General features: G+C 60.1%; 1 protein-coding gene across 3 annotated transcripts in view; it reads left to right on the top strand.

Moving 5' to 3' along the window:
- The window catches only part of AFF1 (ALF transcription elongation factor 1), a 143,052-nt gene that overhangs the window by 102,804 nt on the left and 15,502 nt on the right, over window positions 1-24,746 (top strand). For all 3 annotated transcript variants that reach the window (XM_055137931.1, XM_055137932.1, XM_055137934.1), the window contains 7 exons: window positions 5,677-5,763; window positions 7,246-7,282; window positions 8,137-8,188; window positions 13,322-13,376; window positions 13,502-13,539; window positions 15,935-16,100; window positions 19,268-20,068. In XM_055137931.1, the coding sequence (XP_054993906.1) occupies window positions 5,677-5,763; window positions 7,246-7,282; window positions 8,137-8,188; window positions 13,322-13,376; window positions 13,502-13,539; window positions 15,935-16,100; window positions 19,268-20,068 (1,236 nt within the window). The remainder of the gene's footprint in view (window positions 1-5,676; window positions 5,764-7,245; window positions 7,283-8,136; window positions 8,189-13,321; window positions 13,377-13,501; window positions 13,540-15,934; window positions 16,101-19,267; window positions 20,069-24,746) is intronic.

A 24,746-nucleotide genomic window follows, 5' to 3' on the forward strand; every position in this document is an offset into this window, starting at 1 on the left:
CAGAGAACAGGAGTCTCAGGAGCCACAGAAGGGCAGTCGCTCGGCCCGTGTTGGCCCAGAAGGGTCGTTTGCCGCGACTCACAGTCGAGGTGGTGCGGCCACGAGCAGCGTCCCCGGGCCGTCCGTCCCCCACCCATTGGGCCCTTCTTGCACAAGAATGGCCGTTCCCTCCAGGACCGCCCCCCCGGAGCTGTTCTCTCGCGCCCTGAATCAGCATGGCTCTTGGTTTGCTTTGGGGCACTGCCCGGCTGTGCCCGGGGCTGAGGCCCGGCCTGGTGTTGGGCGTCTCTTTGGGTGCTGCCGGGGACCCGACTGCTCCCAGGGCAAGCCCCCGGCCCCCCGCACCGTCTCTCCAGCACCCAGCGACTCCGTTTTTTTCCATCAGAAAAATTGCATAAACTGTTGTTCTGTTTCCCTTTTTTTTTTTTAATTTTTATTTTTTTTCTTTTTGGGTCACACCCAGCGATGCACAGGGGTTACTCCTGGCTCTGCACTCAGGAATTAGTCCTGGCGGTGCTTGGGGGACCCTATGGGATGCTGGGGATCGATCCCAGGTTGGCCGCGTGCAAGGCAAACGCCCTACCCGCTGTGCTATCGCTCCAGCCCCCCCTTTTTTTTTAATTGCCAAGAATTCTTGAGCTGAATTAAAGGCTTCGACACAGTCGTGTAGTGACCGAGGGTTCTGCTTCTTACTCCTCTTCCGATGGTGCTTTTCTTCGGTGCTTGGCATGACACACCTGTGGGTCTTCCACTGTGAGCTGCCGCCTTTTGGAAGCAGCTGTGACATGCGTCACTGGGAGCCCGTCTGGCCGCGCTGCGCCTGCTCTTGCCCCGTCCCTCCCTCCGGAGGTGCCCTGAGTCCCTGCTGGAGTATACGCGGGTTTCCATCTCATTGATGAGGTTGTGGGCCGAAGTGGTGTGTCCCCAGCTTCCGGAAAGCAGTTTTCCTGAACCAGCAACTAAGAGGAAAGCAAGTTCTCTCAATCAAACTTTTGTTTCGTCCTTTTCCCTCCGGTATTTCTGAAATATTTTGATAGTCACTAAAATATCAAATAAGTCAGTTTTGAAGTATAGCGGGGGTTGGAGCGATAGCACAGCGGGGAGGCCGTTTGCCTTGCACACGGCCGACCCGGGTTCGATTCCCAGCATCCCATAGGGTCCCCCGAGCACCGCCAGGAGTGAGTCCTGAGTGCGGAGCCAGGAGTAACCCCTGAGCATTGCCGGGCATGACCCAATAAGTGAATGAATGAATGAATAAATAAGGTACAGCCTTTGCAATTTCTCCTGAACCTGCTTATTGGTCTGTGCTTTCCCCCAAAGTGAATGGGAGCACAGGTCCGTCGTCTTCTGCTTGCATCAAATCGTTTGCTGGGGCTTTGACGGGCGTTTAATGGATAACCCAGGATTGACGTAACGAGGTCAGGGCAGCAGACAGGCGTGGGGAGGGCTTACGTCCCCCCCGCTGGTGCCCACGGGCTGCTCCTGACGCGACGCTCTGGCATGGAAGAGGGCTCAGCTGCTGCCCCGTCCCTCTCTCCCAGACGAGCATTCTCACTTGACAGATTTGCCCCTCGCCCGGCCAGCTGCATCTTCATGATTTCTTGCTCCCCTGGAAATGCTTGAAAGCAAATGCTAGTGCAGCAAAGGGGTGCTGTTTTCTTTAGAAGTCACACATTGGGAGAGCGAGGAGAGGTGTCCTGGGTAGACACCAGCGCGGGAGGGCACGAGTCGGCGTCTCTGTCTGTGCCTCGGGACACGTGGGCGTGCTGGTTCCGAGACGCTCAACCAAGGCCTGGCACAGGCCATTGTTCTACTGCATTTCCCCTTCTCTCCTCTCTCTCTCTCTCTCTCTCTCTCTCTCTCTCTCTCTCTCGCTCTCGCTCTCGCTCTCGCTCTCGCTCTCGCTCTCGCTCTCTCCCCCCTCCCTCTCTTCCCATCCCTCCCTCCCTCTCCTCTCCCTCTCTCTCCCCTCCCTCTCCCTCTCCCCTCCCTCTTTCTCTCCCTCCCTCTTTCTCTCCCTCCCTCTTCCTCCCCCTCCCTCTTCCTCCATCTCCTCTCTCCCTTTCTCCCTCCCTCTCTCTTTCCTTCTCCCCCTCCCCCTCTCTCCCCTCCCTCTTCCTCCCCCTCCCTCTTTTTCTCCCTCCCTCTTTCTCTCCCTCCCTCTTTCTCTCCCTCCCTCTTTCTCCATCTCCTCTCTCCCTTTCTCCCTCCCTCTCTCCTTTCTTCTCCCCCTCCCTCTCTCTCCCCTCCCTCTTTCTCTCCCTCCCTCTTCCTCCCCCTCCCTCTTTCTCCCTCTCTTCTCTCCCTTTCTCCCTCCCTCTCTCTTCCCCTCCCTCTTTCTCCCCCTCCCTCTTTCTCCATCTCCTCTCTCCCTCTCCCTCCCTCCCTCCCTCCCTCCTGGCGGAGAGTTGGCTCTGGCTCCTGTGCTTGCCTGTACCAGCGTTTGTCAGTCTTACCCGGACTCCGGGCACGGCCTTGCGGTGAGCAGTCGGGGCAGTGGCCGCTCTGTGGCGAGGAGCTCGCGCAGAGACCCCGAGACCCTCCTGCCCCGTCTCCACAGCTCGGCCAAGGTGCTCGGGTTCCTGTTGGTGTTTCTGGGCGCCCCAGTGGTGTGCGGGGCTTCGCTCTCGGCTCGGTGCTCAGGGATTCCTAGCAGGCGGCGCCTTCCTGGCCGTGCCCTGTCTCGGCCCCTGGGGACAGCGTTCTTGGGCCCAGCCAGGGAAGGGCGAGCACAGACCCTCGGGCAGTCAGGCGGCCCCGTGTGGGCGAGACCGTGCGTGGCCGTGATGCGTTGGGCCGTGCAGGGCGGGCCGGCAGCGGGCGGGGAGGGCAGCTGGGGGGCCTCGGAGGGGAGGCCCGAGCCAGGAGCCAAGGATCTGCAGAGACAGAGACAGAGAGAGGCAGAGACACAGAGAGAGGCAGAGACACAGAGAGAGGCAGAGACACAGAGAGAAACAGAGACAGAGAGAGACAGACAGAGACAGAGAGAGACAGACAGAGACAGAGACAGAGAGACAGAGACAAAGACAGAGACAGAGACAAAGACAGAGAGACAGAGACAGAGACAGAGAGGCGTTCCACGGCCTTCCCCACTGGGGACCGTCCAGCGGCCACAGGTGGGCAGGCCCGGGCCGCCGCCTCTCTGCCTTTGGCCATGCTCAGCCGGCCGCTGCAGAGCACTGTGATGGGTGAGATGGATGAGAGTCCCGCTCTGCCCCGCCCCCGGGAGCGTGTGCCATGTGGCGAGTGACCGGCCACTCAGGGCCGCGGCGAGACGAGCCGGAAGCCCTGGGAAGACGCGGGGGCCATGGCCCTGGTGAGTGAGGGGCCGCACGCCCGCCCCTCTGCGTCCTCAGCCTCGGGCCCGCTGTCTGCGCTGGCCTTGGCCGCTGTGCCGCTTGGCCGGCCGACCCCTCCCACTCTGGGCTGAGGTCACAGCCTGGGGCTCCCCGAGGGGCCGGTGCCCACCTGCCCGCGCGCTGGAGACAGGCGCCTCGACCAGCATCTCCGTGTCTGGCCACCTCTGCCCTGGCCCAGCGCTGGTTCCCCGGGAGGGTCAGTGGGGGGGAGCCTCGGTCTGGTTCCTTCACTTCTCACTGTGGCTCACGTGTGTGTGTGTGTGTGTGTATGTGTGTGCGCGCACACACGTTTGTCTGGGGATGGTGTGTCTGGGAGTGTGTGTGTGTCTGGTTCCTTTGCTTCTCACTGTGCTGGTGGCTCGTGTGTGTGTGTGTGTGTGTGTGTGTGTGTGTGTGTGTGTGTGTGTGCGCGCACGTTTGTCTGGGGATGGTGTGTCTGGGAATGTGTGTGTGTGTCTGGTCCCTTTGCTTCTTGCTGTACTGGTGGTTTGTGTGTGTGTGTGTGTGTGTGTTTCCTTCTCACTGTGCTTTTAGTTCCTCTGTGTGTTTATATGGGTGTGTGTGCATTTGTCTGGGGGTGTGTCTGGGCGTGTGTGTGTCTGGTTCCTTTGCTTCTTGCTGTGCTGGTGGTTTGTGTGTATATGTGTGTGTGTGTGCGCACACATTTGTCTGGGGATGGTGTGTCTGGGAGTGTGTGTGTCTGGTTCCTTTGCTTCTTGCTGTGCTGGTGGTTTGTGTGTGTGTGTGTGTGTGTGTGTGTTTCCTTCTCACTGTGCTTTTAGTTCCTCTGTGTGTTTATATGGGTGTGTGTGCATTTGTCTGGGGGTGTGTCTGGGCGTGTTTGTGTGTCTTGTTCCTTTGCTTCTCTCTGTGCTGGTGGTTCGTGTGTGTGTGGGGGGGTGGTTCCTTTGCTCCTCACTGTGATGGGGGTTTGTGTTTTTGAGTGCGTGTGTCTGGGTGTGTGCATATGTGTCTGGTTCCTTTGCTTCTTGCCGTGCTGGTGGTTCATACGCGTGTGCATGCATGTGTGTGTGTGTGTGTGTGTGTGTGTGTGTGTGTGTGTGTGTGTTGGGGCTCTTGTGGGGAAACACGAGGAGGACAGGCCTGCCGGGGCCCCTCTGTGGTGGAGGAGGGCGTTGCCCGGCAGCCGCCCCAGGGCAGGACCCGCTGCTGGCCCTGGTGGTCTGCAGCCCGTTCTCTCTCGGGCGGGCAGTGCTGGCCTGGCCCGCTGCACTCTCTCTCCCGCCTGTGACCTGTTTTCTCCCTGGGCTTGCTGTTTCTGTTTGGGGGCCACCGTGTGCTGTGTCTGTGCTCGGGTGTTACTCCTGGGGTGGGGCAAGTGCCTCCCCCCTGGACCATCTCCCCTGTCCACCCACGCGGCTGGGGAAGGCCCAGCGTCTGGCCGAGCACTGGACCTCGGGCTTCATCTCCGTAACCCGCAGCTGCTGGTCTCCGGAGCCCTTGAGAATGGGCCGAGTGGGCGGGGCGGGGGGGTGTCGAGGCTGCCGGGAGCCGGGCCCACCGGGGCCCCGCTGCTGCCCTGACGGGCCATGGCCGGAGACGTGGAGTGGACGTGCTGTTCTGTTGGTCTGTAGGCTGCCCCTTCAGGGAAGGCGGAATGCAGCTCAGGAACGAGGCGAGATGAAAAATCAAGGTCAGGGTGAAAACCTGAACTTCTGGGTTTCAGAACTCCTGGTTCCGTGAGAACAGAGGGGCCCGAGATCCCGTTTCGTCCCCTGGCGGGGAAGGTGCTTCGGCGAGGCCCTCTTCCCCGGAGCAGCTCCCAGGGCCTAATAATGTGGATCAGGGAAGGGTCAAGTCCATTAAGATTCTCCCAAGTGGAACAAGTGACCTGAATTACTTGTTTGCTTAAGTCAAACAGGAAAGCTGTTCTTCCTTTGAACTCAAATAATTCCAGGAAACGCAGTAAAGGAGTTGAGGGAGAAGCAAGCCCTGAGTGGAGACTGGGTTTGCCGTTACAGAGGTTCTGGTAACGCTTCCCGCCCTCCATCTGCCCCCGAGGGTCGGTCCAGAGGGCCGGAACCGCCTTGCTCTGTCCGCCCTCTGCTCCTTCCCCTGCACCCACTGCTGTTTCTCAGGCGGGGGGTGGGGGGTCTGAGCCTTTCAGCAGAGTGCGTTAAGTTGGAGTTGTTGGCTTTTTTAAAAAAAAAAATACATTGCGTCTTTTTTTTTTTATTAAATAAATGCAGTTGCGTGGTTTTACACTCCGTCCACCAGTGCTCACATCTGCCTTGTTTTAACAGTCAAGTCTTCATAAGCGATAGACGTAAAATTCACTTTTTTCTTCTCTTTTCAGGAAATGACCCACTCCTGGCCCCCCCCTCTGACAGCAATACACACGCCCAGCACAGCAGAGCCGTCTAAATTCCCCTTTCCTGCGAAGGTAACTCCGCGCGGGGCAGCCGCTCGTGCCTCTTCGGGGGCGGGGGGGGGGACGTCGGAAGTTTGCTCTGAGCCCGACGACGCGCGTCGAGGTCTCTGGGGATGAGGCCAGCGCGTCCGTGGGTTTCGTTTCTGCAGGAACTCGTGATGGTTTCAAAGCCTTGTCTTCTCAATGGTGTCAGCAACAATTTTTTTTTTTTTTTGACGTCAAGAGATTGTGTGGAAAAGGATGGGGGGGAGCGAGAAACCTAACCCACTGCAGGGCCGAGGCAGATTTCCCCCAAGGAGGGAGAGCGAGAGCCCCGTGAAATAAAGGGAAAATCAGAATTAAGCCCCCGGCGCGAGGCGCAGCTGCTCCGTGGCCGAGCAGGAGTGGCCAGCACGGGTTGGCCGTTGGGATCCCGTGTGGGTCCTCCCCTGCCCCGGCAAACCCTGCAGGGCCCGGGGAAGCAGCCCGTGAGGAAGGGCCTCTGCTGCCAAGTTCAGAGACCAGGGAACGCCCAGTACTGGCCCGGAGCTGCCCCCTCCAGACAAAAACCCAGAAACGGGTACGCACGCACGCACACACGCACACACATGCATGCACACACGCACACACACACACACACACACACACACACACAACTCATACCTCTAAATGTTTCTCTTTTCTTTTTAAAGACGTTTAGTCACCGTGATTGTGGATAACAGGGTTTCAGGCCTCCGGGGCTGCAGCGCTGCACCCTGGGCAGAGAGCCCGTGCCGCCACCCTCGCCCCGCTGCACCCCTTCCCCCTGCCCCTCCCCCTCCGTGGTCAGCTCTGTCCTGTAGGCCCGCCCTTGGGTCCTGCCGGCCGAAGCCGTTCGTTGTTCCCTTCCTGTGTTTCTCTGTAGCCCCCATCGGAGAGAGACCGGGCTTGGGTTTGGTTTTTTTGTGGTAACACCGGCAGTGCTCAGGACTTGCTCCTGCCTCTGTGCTCAGGAGTCCATCCTGGCCGTGCTCGGGGGCCACACGCAGTGCCAGGGGTGAATCGGTGCCACCTTTGCGGCTCTTCAGGCTGCACTGTCCCTAGCCGTGGCGCTGGCTCATGGCAAGAGAAGCAGCTCTCACGGCATGTTCATGCCGCAGTGCTCGTGCCACAGTGCTCGCGCCACATGTACTGAACACACTGCCGTCCTCTGCCGTGTGCCCACCTGGTGGCCGGCTCGGAAACGTGTCCCACCAGCAGCGTAGATGCCGTAACTTCCTGCAGGAGGTGAAGTGTTGGTCCAGGCAGGGCCTGTCGCGCTCGGCACTTTCTGTGGTAGGTTTTCCCCAGTGCTGTGTATCTAGCACATCACACTTCGTTTTTTTAAAAAAAGAAATCTCTGTGCTGCCCCAGGGAAGAAAGCAACGTAGGGAAGGCCCAGAGCGAAAGAATGGTGTTTTGGGTCAAAGCTCAGGCCTAGCCTGCCCGGTGCTAGTAGCCGTGCGGCCTCCTGAACAGACTTTTCTTTCCCACCAGGACTCCCAGCACGTCAAATCTGCGACCCAGAACCAAAGTAAGTGAAGACCGAGAGCTGGTGTGGGGCGGCCGCAGGAGCGTCTCTAGGCCCCGGGGAAGGCTCCTGGCCCATCCGTGGGGCTGCCGCTTTGTCGCTGGGGTCTGGGAGAGCCTCGCTGACCCTCTCGGGCCCTCGGAGGGGCCCGGATAGTCCGAGGGGGTCTGCTTCTGTGCAGGACGGAGTGGGGGGAGCACGAGAAGCTGCGCGGGCAGGTCACAGTGCGTGCCCGGAGGCTGGGGGTCTCGCTCGTGCCCTGCTCGTGGGCACGCTCCCCCGCATGTTGCAGTCTGCCCCCCAGGGGGGTGGGGCTTGCACCCTCTGGCTCTGGACTGGCCTGTTGCCCCCTAGCCCGGAGGAGGTGCCGAATACCACGTGCCAGCTGCTGCCACCGTGAGGACCGGCTAGTCACTGCGCGTGGCCGGGACGCCCCGCGCTGCTGGTGGCTGCCCTCCTTCCCTGCCTGTGGCCGCCAGCCTCTGCCCTGGGCCCGTCCAGCCGCCCTGTCCCCTTCCTGGAGAGTCCAGTTACACCCCACGAGTCTTCCTGGCAAATGGCCGAGTGGGGGGTTTGACCTTTGCTGCCACCTGCTGATAAGCGAGGCCACGGGGTTCCGTCCTGGCTCCCAGAGTCCGTGTCCAGCTCTCCTGGTGTCCACCCCGCCTGGCCCCGAGAGCCGCCCGGGTCCAGGCCCACAGGAGGGGTCAGCAAGGCCCAGCTCTGGTCGTCCCTTCTCGCGGTGGCTGGTGGCCGGGCCTGGTGGGGTGCGGGGCCGTGGGTGGGAGTGGACAGCGGCCAAGGGCCCTCATGCCCAGTAACTTGTGTCGCTCATGCTGCTCTCTCTTCCCCTGCAGAGCGCTATGACACTTCTTCACAAACCCACCCCAGTTCACAGCAGGGAACATCGTAAGTAGAATGTTTCTACTTGTCAAAGATTTTTCGTGCAACGTGACCGTTTCTCGAGTAACTGTGTCGCTTAGGTTGTTTTCTTTTTATTTGAACTTGCTTTCGAGTTTCGACTCTCATAAAATACCGCTGCATTGCAAAGGGAGGACATCTCCGTCCTCCCCTTCGGGTTAAATTTCTTTGCCACGGGGGAGGGTGGCTGGAGGTGTGGGCCCCCTCAGAGAGTCTGCTGAGGGGTTGCTGCAGAGGAAGAAAGGCGTCTGAGCTGTTGTTGACGCTTTCCCGGGCGTTGTGGATGGTAGAACATAGGAGTGTGGCTTTCGGAATTTACGTCTCCCATAGTTTCAGCTTTTGAAAACACACAAATTAAAACTTCCTGCCACTTCTGTCGGGGGTGGTGCCCAGGCTTGGCGGCATTGGGGGGCGGGGGGCGGGGGCTCAGTCAGGGCCTCCAGGGCAGCTCAGCGCCACTCAGCACACGCCTGGCCTGCTCTGGCCCCGCTCTGGCCTGGCCCCTGGCCAGTGCAGCCTGGCTCAGGTAGCCTGGCCATTCCTGGCTAAGGGCCAGCCAGTAAATTTTTTTTTTTAGTTTTTTTTTTTTTTTTTTTGCTTTTTGAGCCACACCCAGCGATGCTCAGGGGTTACTCCTGGCTTTGCACTCAGGAATTACTCCTGGTGGTGCTTGGGGGACCATATGGGATGCCGGGGATCGAACCCGGGTCGGCCGCGTGCAAGGCAAACGCCCTACCCGCTGTGCTATCGCTCCGGCCCCCTTTTTTTTTTTTTCTTTTTGGGTCACACCTGGCAATGCTTAGGGGTTACTCCTAGCTCATGCACTCAGGAATTACTCCTGTCGGTGCTCGGGGGACCCTATGGGATGCTGGGAATCAAACCTGGGTCGGCCGCGTGCAAGGCAAACGCCCTCCCCGCTGTGCTATCGCTCCGGCCCCCAACAAGTAAATACTTTAAAGTCTTAGTTGTGAGCTTATTTGTTTCGTGCCTTGGGCCATACCCGGCAGTGCTCGGCACTGACTCTTGGCTCTGTGCTCAGGGATCCCTCCTACAGGCAGAACTCCCAGGTTAGTCCCTGGCACTGCATGGCCCCCTGAGCTCTGCTGGGAGCAGGCCCGAGCACCAAGCTGGGAGTAGCCCCTGAGAACCACTAGGTGTGACCGTGGGTCCCCCAACCAGCCCACCCCACCCGGCTTGACCTCAAGCCCCCCACCAAACAGACCACCTTCCAGAAAGAAAGCGTTGGCACCGGTGTGGTAATGTTGCACGCAGGGTACTCGCTGGTATACGGCCAGCCCGGAGCCAGTGCACACCCTGTAGCACCCGAAACTCCCCGGAAGCGGTGCCGCACACACGGCCAGGAGTGAGCCCCGAGCACAGCCAGGGGGCCCGGAGACCGGCCAAAACAGTCCCGTGGAAACAGAAAACCAAAACCAGTGTTCATTGCCTGAGTCCAACTCTCCTGGACCCGCCCTCTCGGCAGTACCGTGCGTGTGCCCTTAGACGAGAGGAATCCGTCCGTCAGGTTCCTGTCCTACCGTCCTTAAGCGTTAAGCAAATGACTCTCCCGCTTTTGTTCTACAAAAGGAAAATAGCTTTCCTCGCTCTCGAGCACGCTTTCCCCTCCGATTACATAAATACTGTTCTCCTGGCGTGGCTCCAGGTAACTTGAGGATGGTTCCAGAACTTGCCTCCATTCATGCATTCAGGGCGTAACTGCCGGGCACTGAGCAAGTGCAGAGGCTGGGCCTTGGGGGTACACGGCGGTGAGGGGCTTGCCTCACGCCTCTATCACCCCCGCTCCGTCCCCGGCACTGCAGAGGGCCCCTGAGAGCCCCCAGGAGTGAGCCCTGAGCACTGCTAGGTGTGGAAAGGTCGCCCATTGCGTGGGGCACGTGCCCTAGTTCATCCCCAGCACCCCCCGAGCCCCCAGCGCCCCTCCTCGCCCCCAGCCACGCCAGGCGCCCCTGAGCCCGTCCACTGGCCTCTCACCCCCAATAAGAACCTTCCAGTGCAGGAGCGCCACCCCCGGAGATGCCGTATGTGTCTCGTGGTCTGTCACTGGACGAGGGCAGTGTGTCCAAGGAGGAGGTAACGTGACCACCGCAGGCAGGAGGAGGACAACTTGGGGTCCTGTGGACCTTGGGCGGGGGAGGTGTGGTGGGGGGAAGGCCCCCGGGGGAGGGTGCTTTGTTCAGGTAATGAGGTGAGCCTCCCCTTCCCGGGGCGGCCGGGTCACACGGCAGGCCGGGCTGGCCCTGCAGAACCCGGCGGTGTCCTTGCTGGGCTGCTCGCGTGCACGGGCCCCCTCGCGTGTCACCTTTGGCCAGGAGGGTAGCAGTGCTGGCAGCGGTGACCCCGGACTGACCTCACGGGCGGGCGGCTGGAAGGCCGGGCGAGGCGGGCCCTGTTCTCGAGTCCCTTGGGTCCTGCAGACAGTGGGTGGCTCCGCCCTGCCCGGCCCGCCACTGACTCAGAGGGCGGGAGCGCCGCGGGCAGGGTGTGGCCCCACAGACAGAGCGCCTTTGTCCCCTGCCCGCCCCCCCATGGAAGCCCCGCCCCAGGGAGGCCCCGCCCCAGGGAGGCCCCGCCCCCACGGCGTCACTCACCCACCCCCGCCCCACCCCCGCGCCTGGGCCTGTGTCCACCTGTGTGGCTGCTCCGCTCTCGCCCCATCCTGCGGCCCCGACCGGCCACACTGACCAGCGTGGCCTCCCCCACCCCCAGGGAAGGGGATCTGGCCTCATCTCGGAGCAGACGCGAGGGCTGGCCCGTTCCCAGGGACGGGAGACCGTGGCCGGGCAGACTCCCGTCCCCTCCCTCCTGGGCCCCCAGCCCCCTGCTTCCTTGCTGGCCGTGCTGCCGCTGAGGCCTGCTCCTGCCCTCCGTGGGCAGCCCGCCCCGCCCGTCAGTCACCGCACCCCGGCCCGCTGTTGAGATGGGGGCTCGGTTCAGTCCGTCTCCTTGTGGTCCTTGGGGCCTTCTGTGGGCCGCGGCGCCACTCGGTTCCTGGCTCCAGCACCGGACGTCCCGACTGACCGGCTGGCTGATGAGGCCCCTGGGCTGTTCTGGGGGCCACAGCAGGAGACCAGAGGGGGGGGGCGGTGGCAGGGAGCCAGACTGGCGGGGGGGGGGGGGGGGGCTTTCGGTCAGCAGGTGACTCAGAAGCGCTGGCCTAGGTCGAGGCCACCTGATGCTCCTTTATTCCTAGTTTTGTTCGGGGGCCACAGCTGACAGTGCTCGGGGCCACTCCTGACTCGCATGGGGCAGAGACGCAAGTCACTGCTCAGCCCCTGAGCTCTCTCTGGCCCCAGAACCTGGCCCTCGGGTGTTTCCCGTGGGGGGGTGTCGCGAGGGGCCCTGGGGAAGGTAGGTGCTCAGGGCTCAGTGCTCTCCTCGCCAGGGAGCCTGGTCGGGTTCCGTGGCGGCTGATGTTGCAGGAAATGAAGGCCCGCCACGCTAACAGAGAAGCCAGCCCTGGGTTGAGATCAGAGAGGGCTCAGGGCGCTTCCGTGCCTTATAGCTGCGCCTGTGGGGTCCTGCCACCCCCGCTGAGACAGGAGCTCGTCCTGCACTAGCTACACAGGAAGGTGGTTCCGCTGTTGCGAGGAGCGAGTGGTTTAGACTGTTCCCCCCAGTAACTGATCAGAGGGTGTCGTCAGTACGTGTCTTGGGGAAAGTCGTTCCTGGCAGAATGACGGCGTTCTTTTCTTTTTTTTTTTTTAATTTATTTTATTGAATCACCATGTGGAAAGTTACAAAGTTCTCAGGCTTATGTCTCAGTTATACAATGCTCAAACACCCGTCCCTTCACCCGTGCCCATATTCCACCACCAAAGACCCCAGTCTACCTCCCAACCCCCATCCCCGCCTGCGTAATTGATAAATTTCACTTCATTTTCTCTTCGCCTTGATTACATTCCATAATTCAACACAAAACTCACTATTGTTGGAGTTTAGTTTCTTTGGGAAAATGGCAGTTTTTACCGGAGACTCCCCAAATAATCCTGCCTGCTTGGCTGCATGGCAGATGGGGTTTTGCAGCCGGAGCTGCGAGGCAGGGTATCGACACAGTACTTTTAGGTGAACTGCACGATCGTCACCGCTGACTCCTCCGGAGAATCCGTAATGCCCAAGCAGCTTGATTTTGTTTTCAGTTTCACTTAATAACATTTCTGCAGCTGTGGTCATAATTTGGGGGAGAAACAGGAGGAAACAGTCACTGGTTTATTCCTTTGCTATTTGGGAGGATGTGGAGGGGAAAGAGGAACAGGACAAGCCAAGGCACCGGTGAAGACAGCAGGCTGGGCAAGGTGTGCTTCTCAGCATTAGGCGCGTCTCGAGCTGGAGTGCTTAGCGCTCAGTGCTAACAGCACCTGGAGAAAGCCAACTTGAGCTTCACCAGAATGATCAACCTTACTTTCTCAGCAACAATATTACTTGTATTACCACCCTTTCTGCTCAGTAGTGCCCCTGCAGACAAAAGAGAGTGTTGTGTGTGTGTGAAAAATAGACCCCAACATTAATTACAGTAATATTTGTGTCCTTTGGGTAGAAACATAAAGTGCCCGACAGTTAAGTGAGTGCCTGACAGTTCAGCCACTGAAAGAACTTTACAAAGTCATCTATTCAGTATTAACTCTCGTGCGACTTAGGAGATGAAACATCTTCTAGAGAGAAGATAATTATAAAGAGGATAATCTTCTAAGCATCATGAAAAGAGGGGGAAAAAAAAAAGAAAAGAGGGAAAGAAGTTGAGTGCATCTTATGCGGTGTGTGTGTGTGTGTGTGTGTATGTGTGTGTGTGTGTGTGTGTGTGTGTGTGTGTGTGTGCTGCATGCCATCCAATGAGGGATGGAGGCGTATGTCTGGAAGCTCCTGGTGGTCCTGCTCTGGATGTTCAGAGAGTGTCTCTGCTCTGTCCGTGCTTGTGCGGGACTAGTGTCTGCGTTCTACTCGCAAGACTTAACATTTCCCGAGAGAGAGTTTTTGCTGAACGAATGAGCCCGGTTACCCAGCCCTCCTGTGTTCCGTGAAGCATGGCGTGTGTGCTGGGCCCCCGTGAAGCATTCCGAGTGGTGCTAAGCTCTGTTGTGACGTCTCTGTCCCTGCCCTCTCTAGCATGCTTGAAGATGACCTTCAGCTTAGTGACAGTGAGGATAGCGGCAGTGAACAAGTAAGCCCGCCCCGCCCCCTGCCCCTCCCCCCCCCACCCGCCTGGCACCCGCCCGGAGCTGCAGATCCTAACCTGTTTTCCTTTCTTTCCCCGGCCCTGCTCCCTCTTCCCGGGAATGCGCCCAGGCCTCTGAGAAGCCTCCCTCCTCGTCTGCACCGCCAAGGTACTGTGTCCCGCCTCCCTGCCCCGCTCACGCTTGCTTCTTCCCTACAAATGGGGAAAGACAGCCTCGTTTAGGACTCGAGGCGACTCCTGGTGGGAGCAGGGGTGGGGGGGTCACAGTAAGAAGGTCTGTCTCCCGTCCCAGAACCCCCATCAGCCACAGAATGGTGCTGGCTCTAGAGAAGTGGAAGATTCCTTGCACTCACCGAAATCCACCTGTTTGACCCATTTTTATAACATTTTGAGAGTTGTGAAAGTTAACTGATTCGGGGCTGGAGCGATAGCACAGCAGGGAGGGCGTTTGCCTTGCACACGGCCAACCCGGGTTCGTCGATTCCCAGCATCCCATAGGGTCCCCTGAGCACCACCAGCAGTAATTCCTGAGTGTGGAGCCAGGAGTAACCCCTGAGCATCGCCGGATGTGACCCAATTTGCAAACAAAAACAAAAACTGATTCACATGGATCAGTGCCGTGTCACCAGCCTGTGATAAGTGAAACCGGAGCGCCCCGTGTTTTCACAGAAGTGACAGTTTGGCTGTTTTCCAAATGGCTCAGGCTAAACGACTGTCTCTAGGAATTCCTTTTCAGCACTCATGTTTCGAGTGATGTGAGTGTTCTGATCTCTCTCAGCTTAAACCGATCTTCGGTGCGGCCGAAGCGTGCTGGGTGCAGCCCTGCTCCTGGGAGCAGCGAGTCTCGTCTTAGGATGTGGGGGGTTCAGACTCGCCAAGGGGAGTTCCGTGAAACTACCTTTACCGTTTCCTTCCGCGCTGGAGTTAATGGTGTAGCGCCCAGATGCACTCGAGCTGCTTTACTTCCTGAGCTGGACACATCCGTTCCCAGGCTAGCTCCATTTGGAATAAAAAGCCCTTCCTGTTCAGCCAGCAAGGCCACAGTTGCTGCAGAGGAAATTCTTGTAGCTCTCCGAGGTCTCACGGTCTGAAGGGCCCACTCACTTGTTTATAGCCCATTTCATGCCATCGTGTCTGGTGACCTATGAAATGTCAGAGTAGCCTAAAAGTGCAGGGGGTTAAAAAAAAAAAAAGAAAAAGCAGGGTCAGAACCAATTAAAGGTAAGACCAAAAGTATCCCTCAGCTGCCAATGTGGAGAGAAAGCGCTGAGTCAATCAGCACTTATGCAAGCGGGGGGAATTCTCACACTACGGTGTGTTCCTTCTCACATTGCCTTGACTTCTTTTACTCATTATTGCCCACGTTTTGTTATTCTGGAAACATTTTGGGTAGATTTGGAGACTTACTACAAGATCAGAGTTACTGGTCTGTTTTGGCTATTTTCCAAATGGCTCAGGCTAAATGACTGTCTCTAGGAATTCCTTTTCATCACTCCTTTGGACCATCTAAGATAAAGACTTTAAGATAGGTTTTGGAAGTTCATATATATGGTTCAGCGGTGCAATCCGTGTGATTGTTTTCCCTGGCCTGGATTTGGTGGCCTCTCTTTGTTCGGGGGTGGGGGGGCTAGGAGGGGCCTGGTGCGTTGCGGCCTTTTGATACTCGGGTACCTTCCTCCTGGCTTCCTCGATGTGCACACCGGACCAGCTGCGTGCAAGGCCAGCGTCGCACATCCTGTGTTTCCCTGGTGGCCCGTTCTTAGAATACACAGAAGCTCATCTCTACTGGAGCTGATTTGGCGGGTGGTCCTGACCCTCTTGTAAAAGAATGACCCATTTTACTTTTTTTTTTCCCCTTGGGTCACACCCAGCGATGCTCAGGGGTGACTCCTGGCTCATGCATTCAGGAATGACTCCTGGCGGTGCTCGGAGGACCGTGTGGGAGGCTGGGAATGGAACCCGGGTTGGCCGCGTGCAAGGCAAACGCCCTCCCCGCCGTGCTATCGCCCCAGCCCCAAGAATGACCCATTTTAGAATTCTGGCCCCAAGTGTGTGTGCACTGAGGCCGCTTTGCCGTGGGACAGCACTGACAGCCGTGGGGGGCCTCGTGGGGGTCTGTGGGTGGGGCAGGCTGGTGGCTGGGCCCGCCCGGGGCTGCTCTCCACCGGCTCGCACTCGCGGGCCGTGTGGCCGTGGCTGGGAGCCCCCCGCTGCTCACAGAGGGGCGGAGACGAGTGTGTCCGGGAAGCCGGGTGTGCTCTCCGCCACGCAAACTTCCTTCAGTAACACGGGCCGTGGGCCTGACAAGGAAGCGCCAAGTGCCCACTTCATGCCGTCGGGCACCAGGCCGCCTTCGGGAGCAGCACGGGCTCTCCCGGCTGTGCCCAGGCTCTGGGGTGAGAGGTCAGAGCAGCAGGAGGATGAGGAAGGCCACGGTGGGCGGGGGGGGGGGGGACGTCCCCACAGTCCTCTGAAACACGGGTGCCAAGTGGCGGGAAGCGGGGTGGGGGGCCAGGGCCTGACCCCCCCCCATCTGCCCACAGCGCCCCGCAGCCGCTCCCAGCAGCACCGGCCTCCGCCACGGCCGCGGCCCGGGCCAGCAGCGCCGAGTCCGAGAGCACCAGCGACTCGGACAGCTCGTCGGACTCGGAGAGCGAGAGCAGCTCCAGCGACAGCGAGGAGAACGAGCCCCCCGAGCCGGCCCCCGAGGTATGTCCGCGGGGAGGGGGCTGGAGAGGAAAGGCCGGGTCAGAGACCAGTGAGAATTCTGTCGGGCTCAGCCGGACCCCACAGTGGGGCGGGAGAAGAAGAACCACGACCCAGAGCCCTCACGGGTCTCTGGGAGTCACCAAAGCTGCTCCCTGGGGCTGGAGCCAGAGTCCAGCAGGGAGGGCGCTCGCCTGGCACGTGACCGGCTCTCCCAGCATCCCGCATGGTCCCCCAGCACCGCCAGGAGTGCAGAGCCAGGAGGAACCCCCGAGCATCTGGGCGTGACCCCCCCAAAAACAAACACACACGAAAAACAAAGCTGTGCATCAAGCGGGCACGAGGGGTTTTGCGGGTCTGCTCTGGCCCTGCGTAGACCCGGAGGAGCAGAGAGGAGCAGAGACCAGGTCTCCCTGGCACCGCTTCCTGTCTCCCGCCTGGCTGCTGGTGAGAGAAGAAACCATTCCCCACCGCCGCCAGGCCACCGAGAGCTCGGGGACCGTCTCACGTCGCTGAGGATACGGTGGAGACCCCCGTGGAACTGTCCGCAGCCAGCTTCGGGCTGCGCGTGGATCCTTTCCATTAGGGGACCTTCTCTCCTGTTTCCTGACAGGAGCGATGTCACTCAGAGCGCCATGCGTGCGTGCATGCTCTGGAGTCGAGGCGTAGAGAGAAGGGGAGGAGCTGGGACCGTGGGCAGAGCGTTTCTTGGCACACTGCCAAGCCTGGCTCTAGCCCCGGTGCCACGTAAGCCCTGGGCACTGCCTTGCATGACCCCCCCACAAAGGAAGGGAGAAGGTCAGGCATCTCTGGGCAGCTGGACATCTTGTACTGACCATGCTCCTGTTTCGGCCGGGAGGGCTGGGGAGCCTCCCTGGCCAAGGCACAGTTGTTTCACGCTGGGACACACTGTTTAGAAAATCAGGCAGCTCCACGGGGCACTCACCCACACACACCGGGGGGACAGTGCAGCGAGGCCGAGTAATTATCTTACTAAGCAAGTTGTGTGTCCTTTCTGGGAGCCGGAGAGAGAGTGCAGGCAACCCGGGGTCAGTCCTCGGCACCACACATGGTCCTCCAAACCCTGCCAGGTCACGGAAGGGTTCCTGAGTGCAGAGCCAGGAATGAGCCCTGAGCACCATGGGGGCAGGGGGAGGGAGGCCTACACCAGAAAATTAACAAAAATCTTTCGTCTTTGCCTGATATCTCAACTTCACTAAGGAATAGGAAGCAGCAGCTGCTCTTAGGTGCCTGATACACAGATGCAGATGATTTTAAAGACATAAAATTATCTCCAGATAAAGTGGGGCTGGTTCCAATTTGGCGTCAGTAAAACTCAAGAAGAAAAACTGGATTTGTATTCGTGGGACGCTCAGAAGCCAGGGGCAGGCTCAGGGCAGAGCCTGAATGCAAGGGCCAGTTCCCATCCCGCCGCCCACGAGAATAGAGCTCCTGCCACCCCCGGCCCTGCGCTGCCGCTGTGCTGGCCCCAGCGCCCACACTTCACGAGCAGTGCCGTGGCAGGGGGCCGAGCACCCGGACTTGGGTGAGGCGGCAGTTCTCCCGCACATACAGAGGGAGGACCTTTCCCCCCTGGATTCCTGTGGTAGCGAGAACCAGTGATAGTCAAAAGTAGAATTTCAGCTTGAAAAGCAGCCACATCTCCTTGCTCGGACTCTCGGGTGGAAAGTGACCATCGTCCTTCTCGCGCTGGGGGCCACTGGCCCGTGGGGAGGTCGGGCCTGTGCTCCAGCCCTTGAGCACCCCTGACCCCGGGTGTGTATTTAATTGGCCTGGGGCGATAGCACAGCGGGTAGGGCATTTGCCTTGCACGCAGCCGACCCGGGTTCGATTCCTCTGTTCCTCTTGGAGAGCCCCCAAGCTACCTGTGGTATATTCGATATGCCAAAAGCAGTAACTTAGCCGCTGTACTCTCTCTCCAGCCCCCTGCTTGTGGGTTTGGATGCAGAGCCTACCCATTAAAATCTGGACTCCTTGGCTTTATTACCTTGTATGATTTGAAAGTCCAGTATATATGCGCTATGCTGAAAACCTTAACAAATAAATTGCAAAATAAGTTACAAATAAATTACAAAATCAGATGTATAAAATGATGCATGTGAATATAAAATTTAAATATACATGTGTATTTGCATGTAAGTGTAACTAAGAGGGAAGAAATCAAGTCTTCACACTGTGATTTCCATGGCAGTGTGTTTACAAAAGAAACCCAAAAGATAAAATGTGAAATCCACAATCATGGTCCTTGTAAGAATTATCAGAGAACTTGGCATGTGATTCTTCATCATCATCATCATCATCGTCGTGTTAATCGTTGAATTTCTCGAGCGGTCTCAGTTATGTCTCCATTCGTCCTAGCCCTGAGATTTTAGAAGCCTCTCCTTACTCGATCTTCCCAACGATGCCTCATTGGAGGCTCTTTCAGGGTCAGGGGAATGAGACCCAGCTTGTTACTGGTTTTGGCATATGAATTTGCCACGGGGAGTTTTCGAGACTCTCCCATGCAGGCAGGAAACTCTCGGTAGCTTGCCAGGTTCTCCCAGAAGGAGAACTCAGCTAAAAGATGTTTTCCAGGAGCTTAGTTTTATAGTCTCTGGATGTTGATGGGATTACACGGGTGGGAGTAGTCCCTGGGGTGTGACTGCCTAGCTACTGGAGAATGGGGAATCTGGGTGGAAGAGACCCAGTCTCGATCTGAGCAGGCTTGGAGGTCTCAGCCTCGCGTCCCACACACCTGGGTTCCTCTGCCGTTCCTCTGGGTACCTTCATGCATGAGGCTTGTCTGAACATGTGGAGAAGGGCCTTGAGCATGGCTGCGGCTAGGCTCCGGAGGTCTTCAGCCGCAGGAGCACTGCTCAGGGCAGGGAGGGAAGCTGAAACTCAGCCCCTCCGAGGGACCCCGGGAAGACAGCCAGGCTTGGGGTGGGGAGGTTGTTTGTTTTGCTTTTTGGGTCACACCTGGCGATGCTCAGGGTTTCCTTCTGGCTCTGCACTCAAGAATTAATCGAACATGGGCGCGTGCAAGGCAAACGCCTCCCTGCTGCACTGTCCTCCAGCCCCAAGGCCCCGGGGCCCGCAGAATAAAACAGTGTGGAGCACAGCTTTCTCGGCGGCGGTCTTTAACCCTTTCTCCTTGTCCTTGTTCTCAGCCCGAGCCACCCTCCTCGAACAAATGGCAGCTGGACAACTGGTTGATGAGCAAAGTCAGCCAGCCTGCGGCACCCGCGGAAGCCCTGGCGGGCAGCCAGGGCAAGGACAGCGGGGACAGCGCCTCTGCCTGCTCGGAATCCAAAGAGGCTCCCCCAAAGAGCTCCAGCAGAGCCCCCCGCGCCCCGTCTGAAGGCCCCCACGCAGGCAAGAGGAGCTGCCCGAAGGCCCCTGGCCAGCAGGAGCCGGCCAAGAGGCAGACGGTGGGAACCAAGCAGCCCAAGAGACCATGCAAGGGCCCGGGGGCGACCCGGCCCAGCCTGCAGGTGGAGAGCGAGGTGCCGCCCGCTCCCTGCACCCCCGGCCCGCAGCCGTCCAAGGACAAGCCCAAGGTGAAGACGAAAGGCAGGCCGCGCGCTGGGGAGGCCAGGGAGGCGGCCCCCAGAGAGCGGAAGAAGCACAAGGACGGCCCCCCGACTCCTCCCCCCCTGGACGCACCTGCGGGGCCGGAGCCCGCCAAGGACCTCGTGGGCAGCGGGCACGTGACGCTGGTGGCCCCCCTGCATGGGGCCCGGAGCAGGACGAGCAGCGGCCGGAGGGACCCCAAGGCGCCCTCCCAGCCCAGGGACCCGTCCCCGCCTGGGCAGCTGCTGGTGAGGATCACGCTCGACCTCCTCTCCCGGGTGCCCCGGGCGCCGGCCAGGGGGGCCCACCCCAAGCACCCCGACGACAGGCCGCCCCCCACCGGGAGGAGGCCGGACTGCGAGAAGAGGAGCTCGGACAGGGGGGCCAAGCGCAGCAAGGTGAGGGGCCCCGCAGCTGGCGGGCGGCGTGGCGGCCAGGGCGGGGGCTGGCACCCCCGGGCCCATGTTCCTGTTTGTTCTGATGAGGCTCGATGTGATTTATTTATTCATCTATTTATTTTCCCTCTGGGTCACACCCGGCTGCGGGGTGAAGAGTTGCTCCTGGCTCTTCACTCGGGAGTTGCTCCTGGTGGTGCTCGGGGGACCCTGTGGGATGCCAGGGGTCAATCCCGGGTCGGCCCGCGGGCCAGGCAAATGCCCTCCCTGCTGTGCTGTCGCCCCGGCCCTGATGTTGGACTTGAACCCCTGGTTTTGCCCTCAAAGTCATAGTTATAAATTTCACAAACGCCAGCGTTCATGAGCGCGTCACGGTGACCAGAGAACCGCTCTAGGCTGGGTGTCCTCTGCCCGTAGGTGGCCTGCTGCACTGTACGTGCCACCCTTTTGGGGTGGGGGCACAGGGCACACCTGGACCAGCCACGTGCCAGGCGTTGACCTTTGCACTCTCTCCTCGACCCTCCTTCCAGCCTTGGCCCGCATGCGTCCGTGGTTTGGCAGCAGCAGGCTTCAAGCGTGGGCCCGTCCCCGTGTCGTGCCTCCAGGCGCTCACTCTGAGCGCTGCCCCGGCTGTGGGCGGGAGGGAGGCCCGTGGCAAGAGAGCTGCATTGTTGGACGTCGCCGGCTCCCTGGTGCTGTGGGCCTGGCCCCTGCTGGCCGCTGCCCCCTGGGAGACCCTTTCCTGTTTCCGAGGGACGCGCAGAGCTGGCCACTTCCCGCCGAGGGGCCAGGGAGGGTCCGTGTCCCGAGCACGTGGAGAGACTCTTTCTTGCCCGTGGGCTTGGCAGAGAGTGTCAGGGACAGAGGCCGGGCCGGAGAAGGACGAGCTGGGGAGATCCCACCCCTCCCACCCCACCCTACCTTCCCCCCCTCCCCCCCCCCGCGCTGTCACCAGAGGAAACTGCCCAGAGCTGCCTGGGGCGGAGCTGCCTCCAGCTGGTCATCTGGGAATGCTCCAGAACCCCTCTGGCCTCGGAACTGCCCCTGGGGTCAGTGCCCTTCTCAGTTAGGCCAGGCTGCCCAGGGCCCAGGAGTGGCCACTGTGATCCAAATGTGGGGCCTCTGAAGTGCCGCAGCAGAATGGGCGGGGGCTGGCGACCATGCCCGGCTCGTTCTCGGCACCTGGGACTTGCTGTTCAGTGCGTGTTCCTGGGCACTGGGTCTGGTCAGGGAACTTTAGCCTAAAGCACTATCCCTGGTTAGGGACGTCACTTAGGAGCTCCGAGGGCTACGGTGTATCCTCTGCAGGGAAGCCACTACAGTGTACCCTCTGCCTGGGGAGCTGCTACAGTATATCCTCTGTAGGGGAGCTGCTACAGTGTATCCTCTGCAGGGGCGCCATTATAGTGTATCCTCTGCAGGGAAGCCACTACAGTGTATCCTCTGCCAGGGAGCCGCTACAGTGTATCCTCTGCAGGGGAGCTGCTACAGTGTATCCTCTGCAGGGAAGCCGCTTTTACGCCGGCTGACTTTGGGCTCCCCTCAGGGCCTCTGGTCTCCTGCACATCAGGTTTATCTGCATCAGCCCCGGCAGGTCTGTGGGCCCGAGCAAGTGCCACACTGTCACCTTCTCAGGCCCAGCCACACCTACGGACAGCTGCATAGGGCCCAGGCTGTGGACAGCTGCGTGGGCCCCGGGATGTGTGCTCTGGCACGTGACCTCTGCGGCCCTAGTGACCGTGCTGAGAGAATGCCCACCCCCCCGTAGCACCCCCCACACACACACTGGTAGAACTTTCTTTTTTTTCTTTTTTGGTCACACCTGGCGATGCACAGGAGTCACTCCTGGCTCTGCACTCAGGAGTTACTCCTGGCGGTGCTCAGGGGACCGTATGGGACGCTGGGAATCGAACCCGGGTCGGCCACCTAAAAGGCAAATGCCCTCCCTGCTGTGCTATCAACTCCAGCCCCAGGGACTCTTTTATTTAGTTAAGTTAGAACTTTTTCAAGTTTTTCAAAAATCTGCTCACTCCTGGTGTAAAATTCAGCAAATTCCGTCTAAATCTGAACAGATTTTAGATTTAGAAGTGCAGGGGGGATAAAAAAACAGAAGTGCAGGGACAGGAAGGCAGGTTGCGGCCGTGGTCGTGTGCTCGTGAGAGAGCTCGAGGCCCTGGTGCTCAGTGGTCGGCCCCTTCCGGGAACAGGAGAACTTCCCCAGCCGGCTCACGCTTTAAATTCCAAAGGGGACTTTTGGTTTTCTCTTATGTAATTTTTAAGTCCAGTTTATGCTTTCCGGACTGTGGGGGGAGGGGGAGGCCCTGAGTGCAGCTGAGCAGCCTGCGGTGCCCCCGGGCTGTTGCAGGGGGGTCGTCGAGGCCCCATGTGACACACACGCCATCGTCCTGGGCCCCTTAGAGCTGGTGTCGCATTGAGTGACCCGAGCTTCTTAAGTGCGGGGGCGGCGTGGCTACGTGCGGGGGTCCCAGGAGACTCGGCCGCAGTGACGAAAGGCTTCTGGGCCCGGGGTCTGGCTGGTTCTCAGGCGGCTGAGGGGGAGGCCAGGGCATCTGTCCTGCTTTCCTGAGCGCCAGGAGGGAGAGTGTTGTGACGCGCTGGTGTAGACCGGCCACGGTCTGGGGGGCACATCCCTCTGAGTCCGCCTGTTTCTCGCTGGTGGCGGTCCCGACCCGGGTCCCCTGGTGTTCCTGACACCGCTGTGCTGAGCAGGGGGCGGTGCGCGTTGGGGCTGCGGACTCTCTCCTCCCCCCAAGCTCACTCTTGGCGGGGGGTGGGGGGGATTCTCTACTTCCTGTCGTTTAGGGCCCAGGGTCCGAGCAGCGCCCCTGAAGCACGGGGTGCTAGCGGCACGGGGGGGAGCAAGCAGCCGGGGCTCCTTTCCCGTCTTCTCTGCGCCTCGCGCTCGGCTGCGTGGTGCAGACGCAGGTCCCAGGGAAGGCGCCCGTTTCCCCCCGGCCCCTGGCCCGTTCCTGTCCCCGCGGGAACACGGTGGGGCCTCGGAGTCCTGGCTGGAACGAGGCTGCTCGGGTCAAGGGGGGGGGTTCCTGGGGCAGAGGCACCAGGTCTGCGTCAGCGTCCGTGTCTGGGGCTCGTCCCGCCTGGAGCCCCCCTTGCCCGTGTCCCTCCCCCCCACCCCCGGGGCCGCCCTCTGCGCTGCACAGCCCCGGATTCTGGTCCCAGACGAGCTCCCTTCTACCCTTCTACGGCCACTGCCCGCTTCTCCCCCGCCCTCCAGCTCTCGGGCGTGCAGCTCCCTGGATGGGCCGTGCCCAGCTCGCTCGCTCTCCCTCCCCGCGCCTCACCCCTGCCCTCGGGCTCCACCCTGTTCCGGAGCGGCCTGACCCAGCAGCTTCAGCAGAGCGAACAGCCCGGCCGGCCCTGGGCAGGCGGCCACTGCAGACCTCCTGGTCTTCGAGACCGCCCTCCGGGGAGGTCTCGGGACAGGCTTGACCCCGCATGGGGCAGGGGCACAGGAGGCCAACGGCTGCTGGACCGAGAAAAATCTCAACACGCCTGTCCCCGCCCCCTTGCCTTCTGCTTTCCTTCCTGCGGTTCAGGGTCTGCCTTCTCTGCCCCCAAAGCGGCACAGCTCGAGTGGTGCTTCCGGGATCCGCCCACCGCGTGTCCTGCCGCCCCGGGCCTCGGCCATGCCCCTCAGCTGCCCGGGGGCAGACAGGCGAGGACAGGCTTCCAGGTGACCGTGTCCGGACACGCTGACCGCAGGCCTGGGCCCGGTGAAGCAGAATCTACACGGGTTTTTGTTTGTCTGATTTTTGGTTTTGGTCCGTTTAGTGACTTGCTTTCTGCTGACTTCCGTAACCGTAGCAGCTTCTGGGTCGCTCCCCGTCTGTGTGAAGTGTGTTTTTCTAGCATGTGCCAGCACAGGTGATAGTGGCGCCTGTTGGGTTCGGGTTCCGTGATTTCTTGGTCCGGTGCTGTTCTGTCGAACGGGGAAGGTGCTTCCATGCGTGGGCACACAGGCGGCCACAGAGAAAGATGGACTCTGTTTCCACCTCGGGCCCTGGTGTTTGCGGTGGGCAGTGATCCGTGGGTGATTCACGCTCCCTCTGCCTGAGACTCAGCCTCTGTGTCACCAACTGCTCCTGTAAACTTGCTTCCTGTAAAAAAAAAAAAAAGTTTGTTATTGCGAGCAGCTTGTCACATACACGTTCCCCTCCGGACACGGGGCTCTGTGGCTCTCCCGCCGGCTGGGCAAGAGGGGACTCGCTGGACCCCTCAAGCAGAGCCCCTGGGGCACGGTGGCCTCTTCCCGCCAGAGACAGGCAGAGAGAGACCCGGCGGTGGCCTCTCTAACACCACAGTTGACTTTTCTCTGCCAACATTGCCTCTCTCCCCAGAGCGCACTTTTTTGTTTGTTTTCCTTTGGGGGCCACACCTGGCTCTGCTCAGGGTCACTCCTGGTGGGCTTCCGAGGACCCTCTGCGGGCACTAAACCTGGATGGACCTCGTGCGAGGCAAGTGCCTGCCAGCTCACAACTGTGTGCCACCACCACACCTGCACCGTTCTCACCCACCGGGGCCTTCCCGGGCCCCCGGCATGTCCCCTGCTTCTGCACCGGGGCCACTCGTGTCTGGGACAGACGCTGCCTCTTCAGGGTGACTGTAGGATGTACTCCTTTCCCTGACGGCTTTCTGCCTT

Source organism: Sorex araneus, chromosome 5, assembly GCF_027595985.1.
Source record: "Sorex araneus isolate mSorAra2 chromosome 5, mSorAra2.pri, whole genome shotgun sequence".
Lineage (NCBI taxonomy): Eukaryota > Metazoa > Chordata > Mammalia > Eulipotyphla > Soricidae > Sorex > Sorex araneus.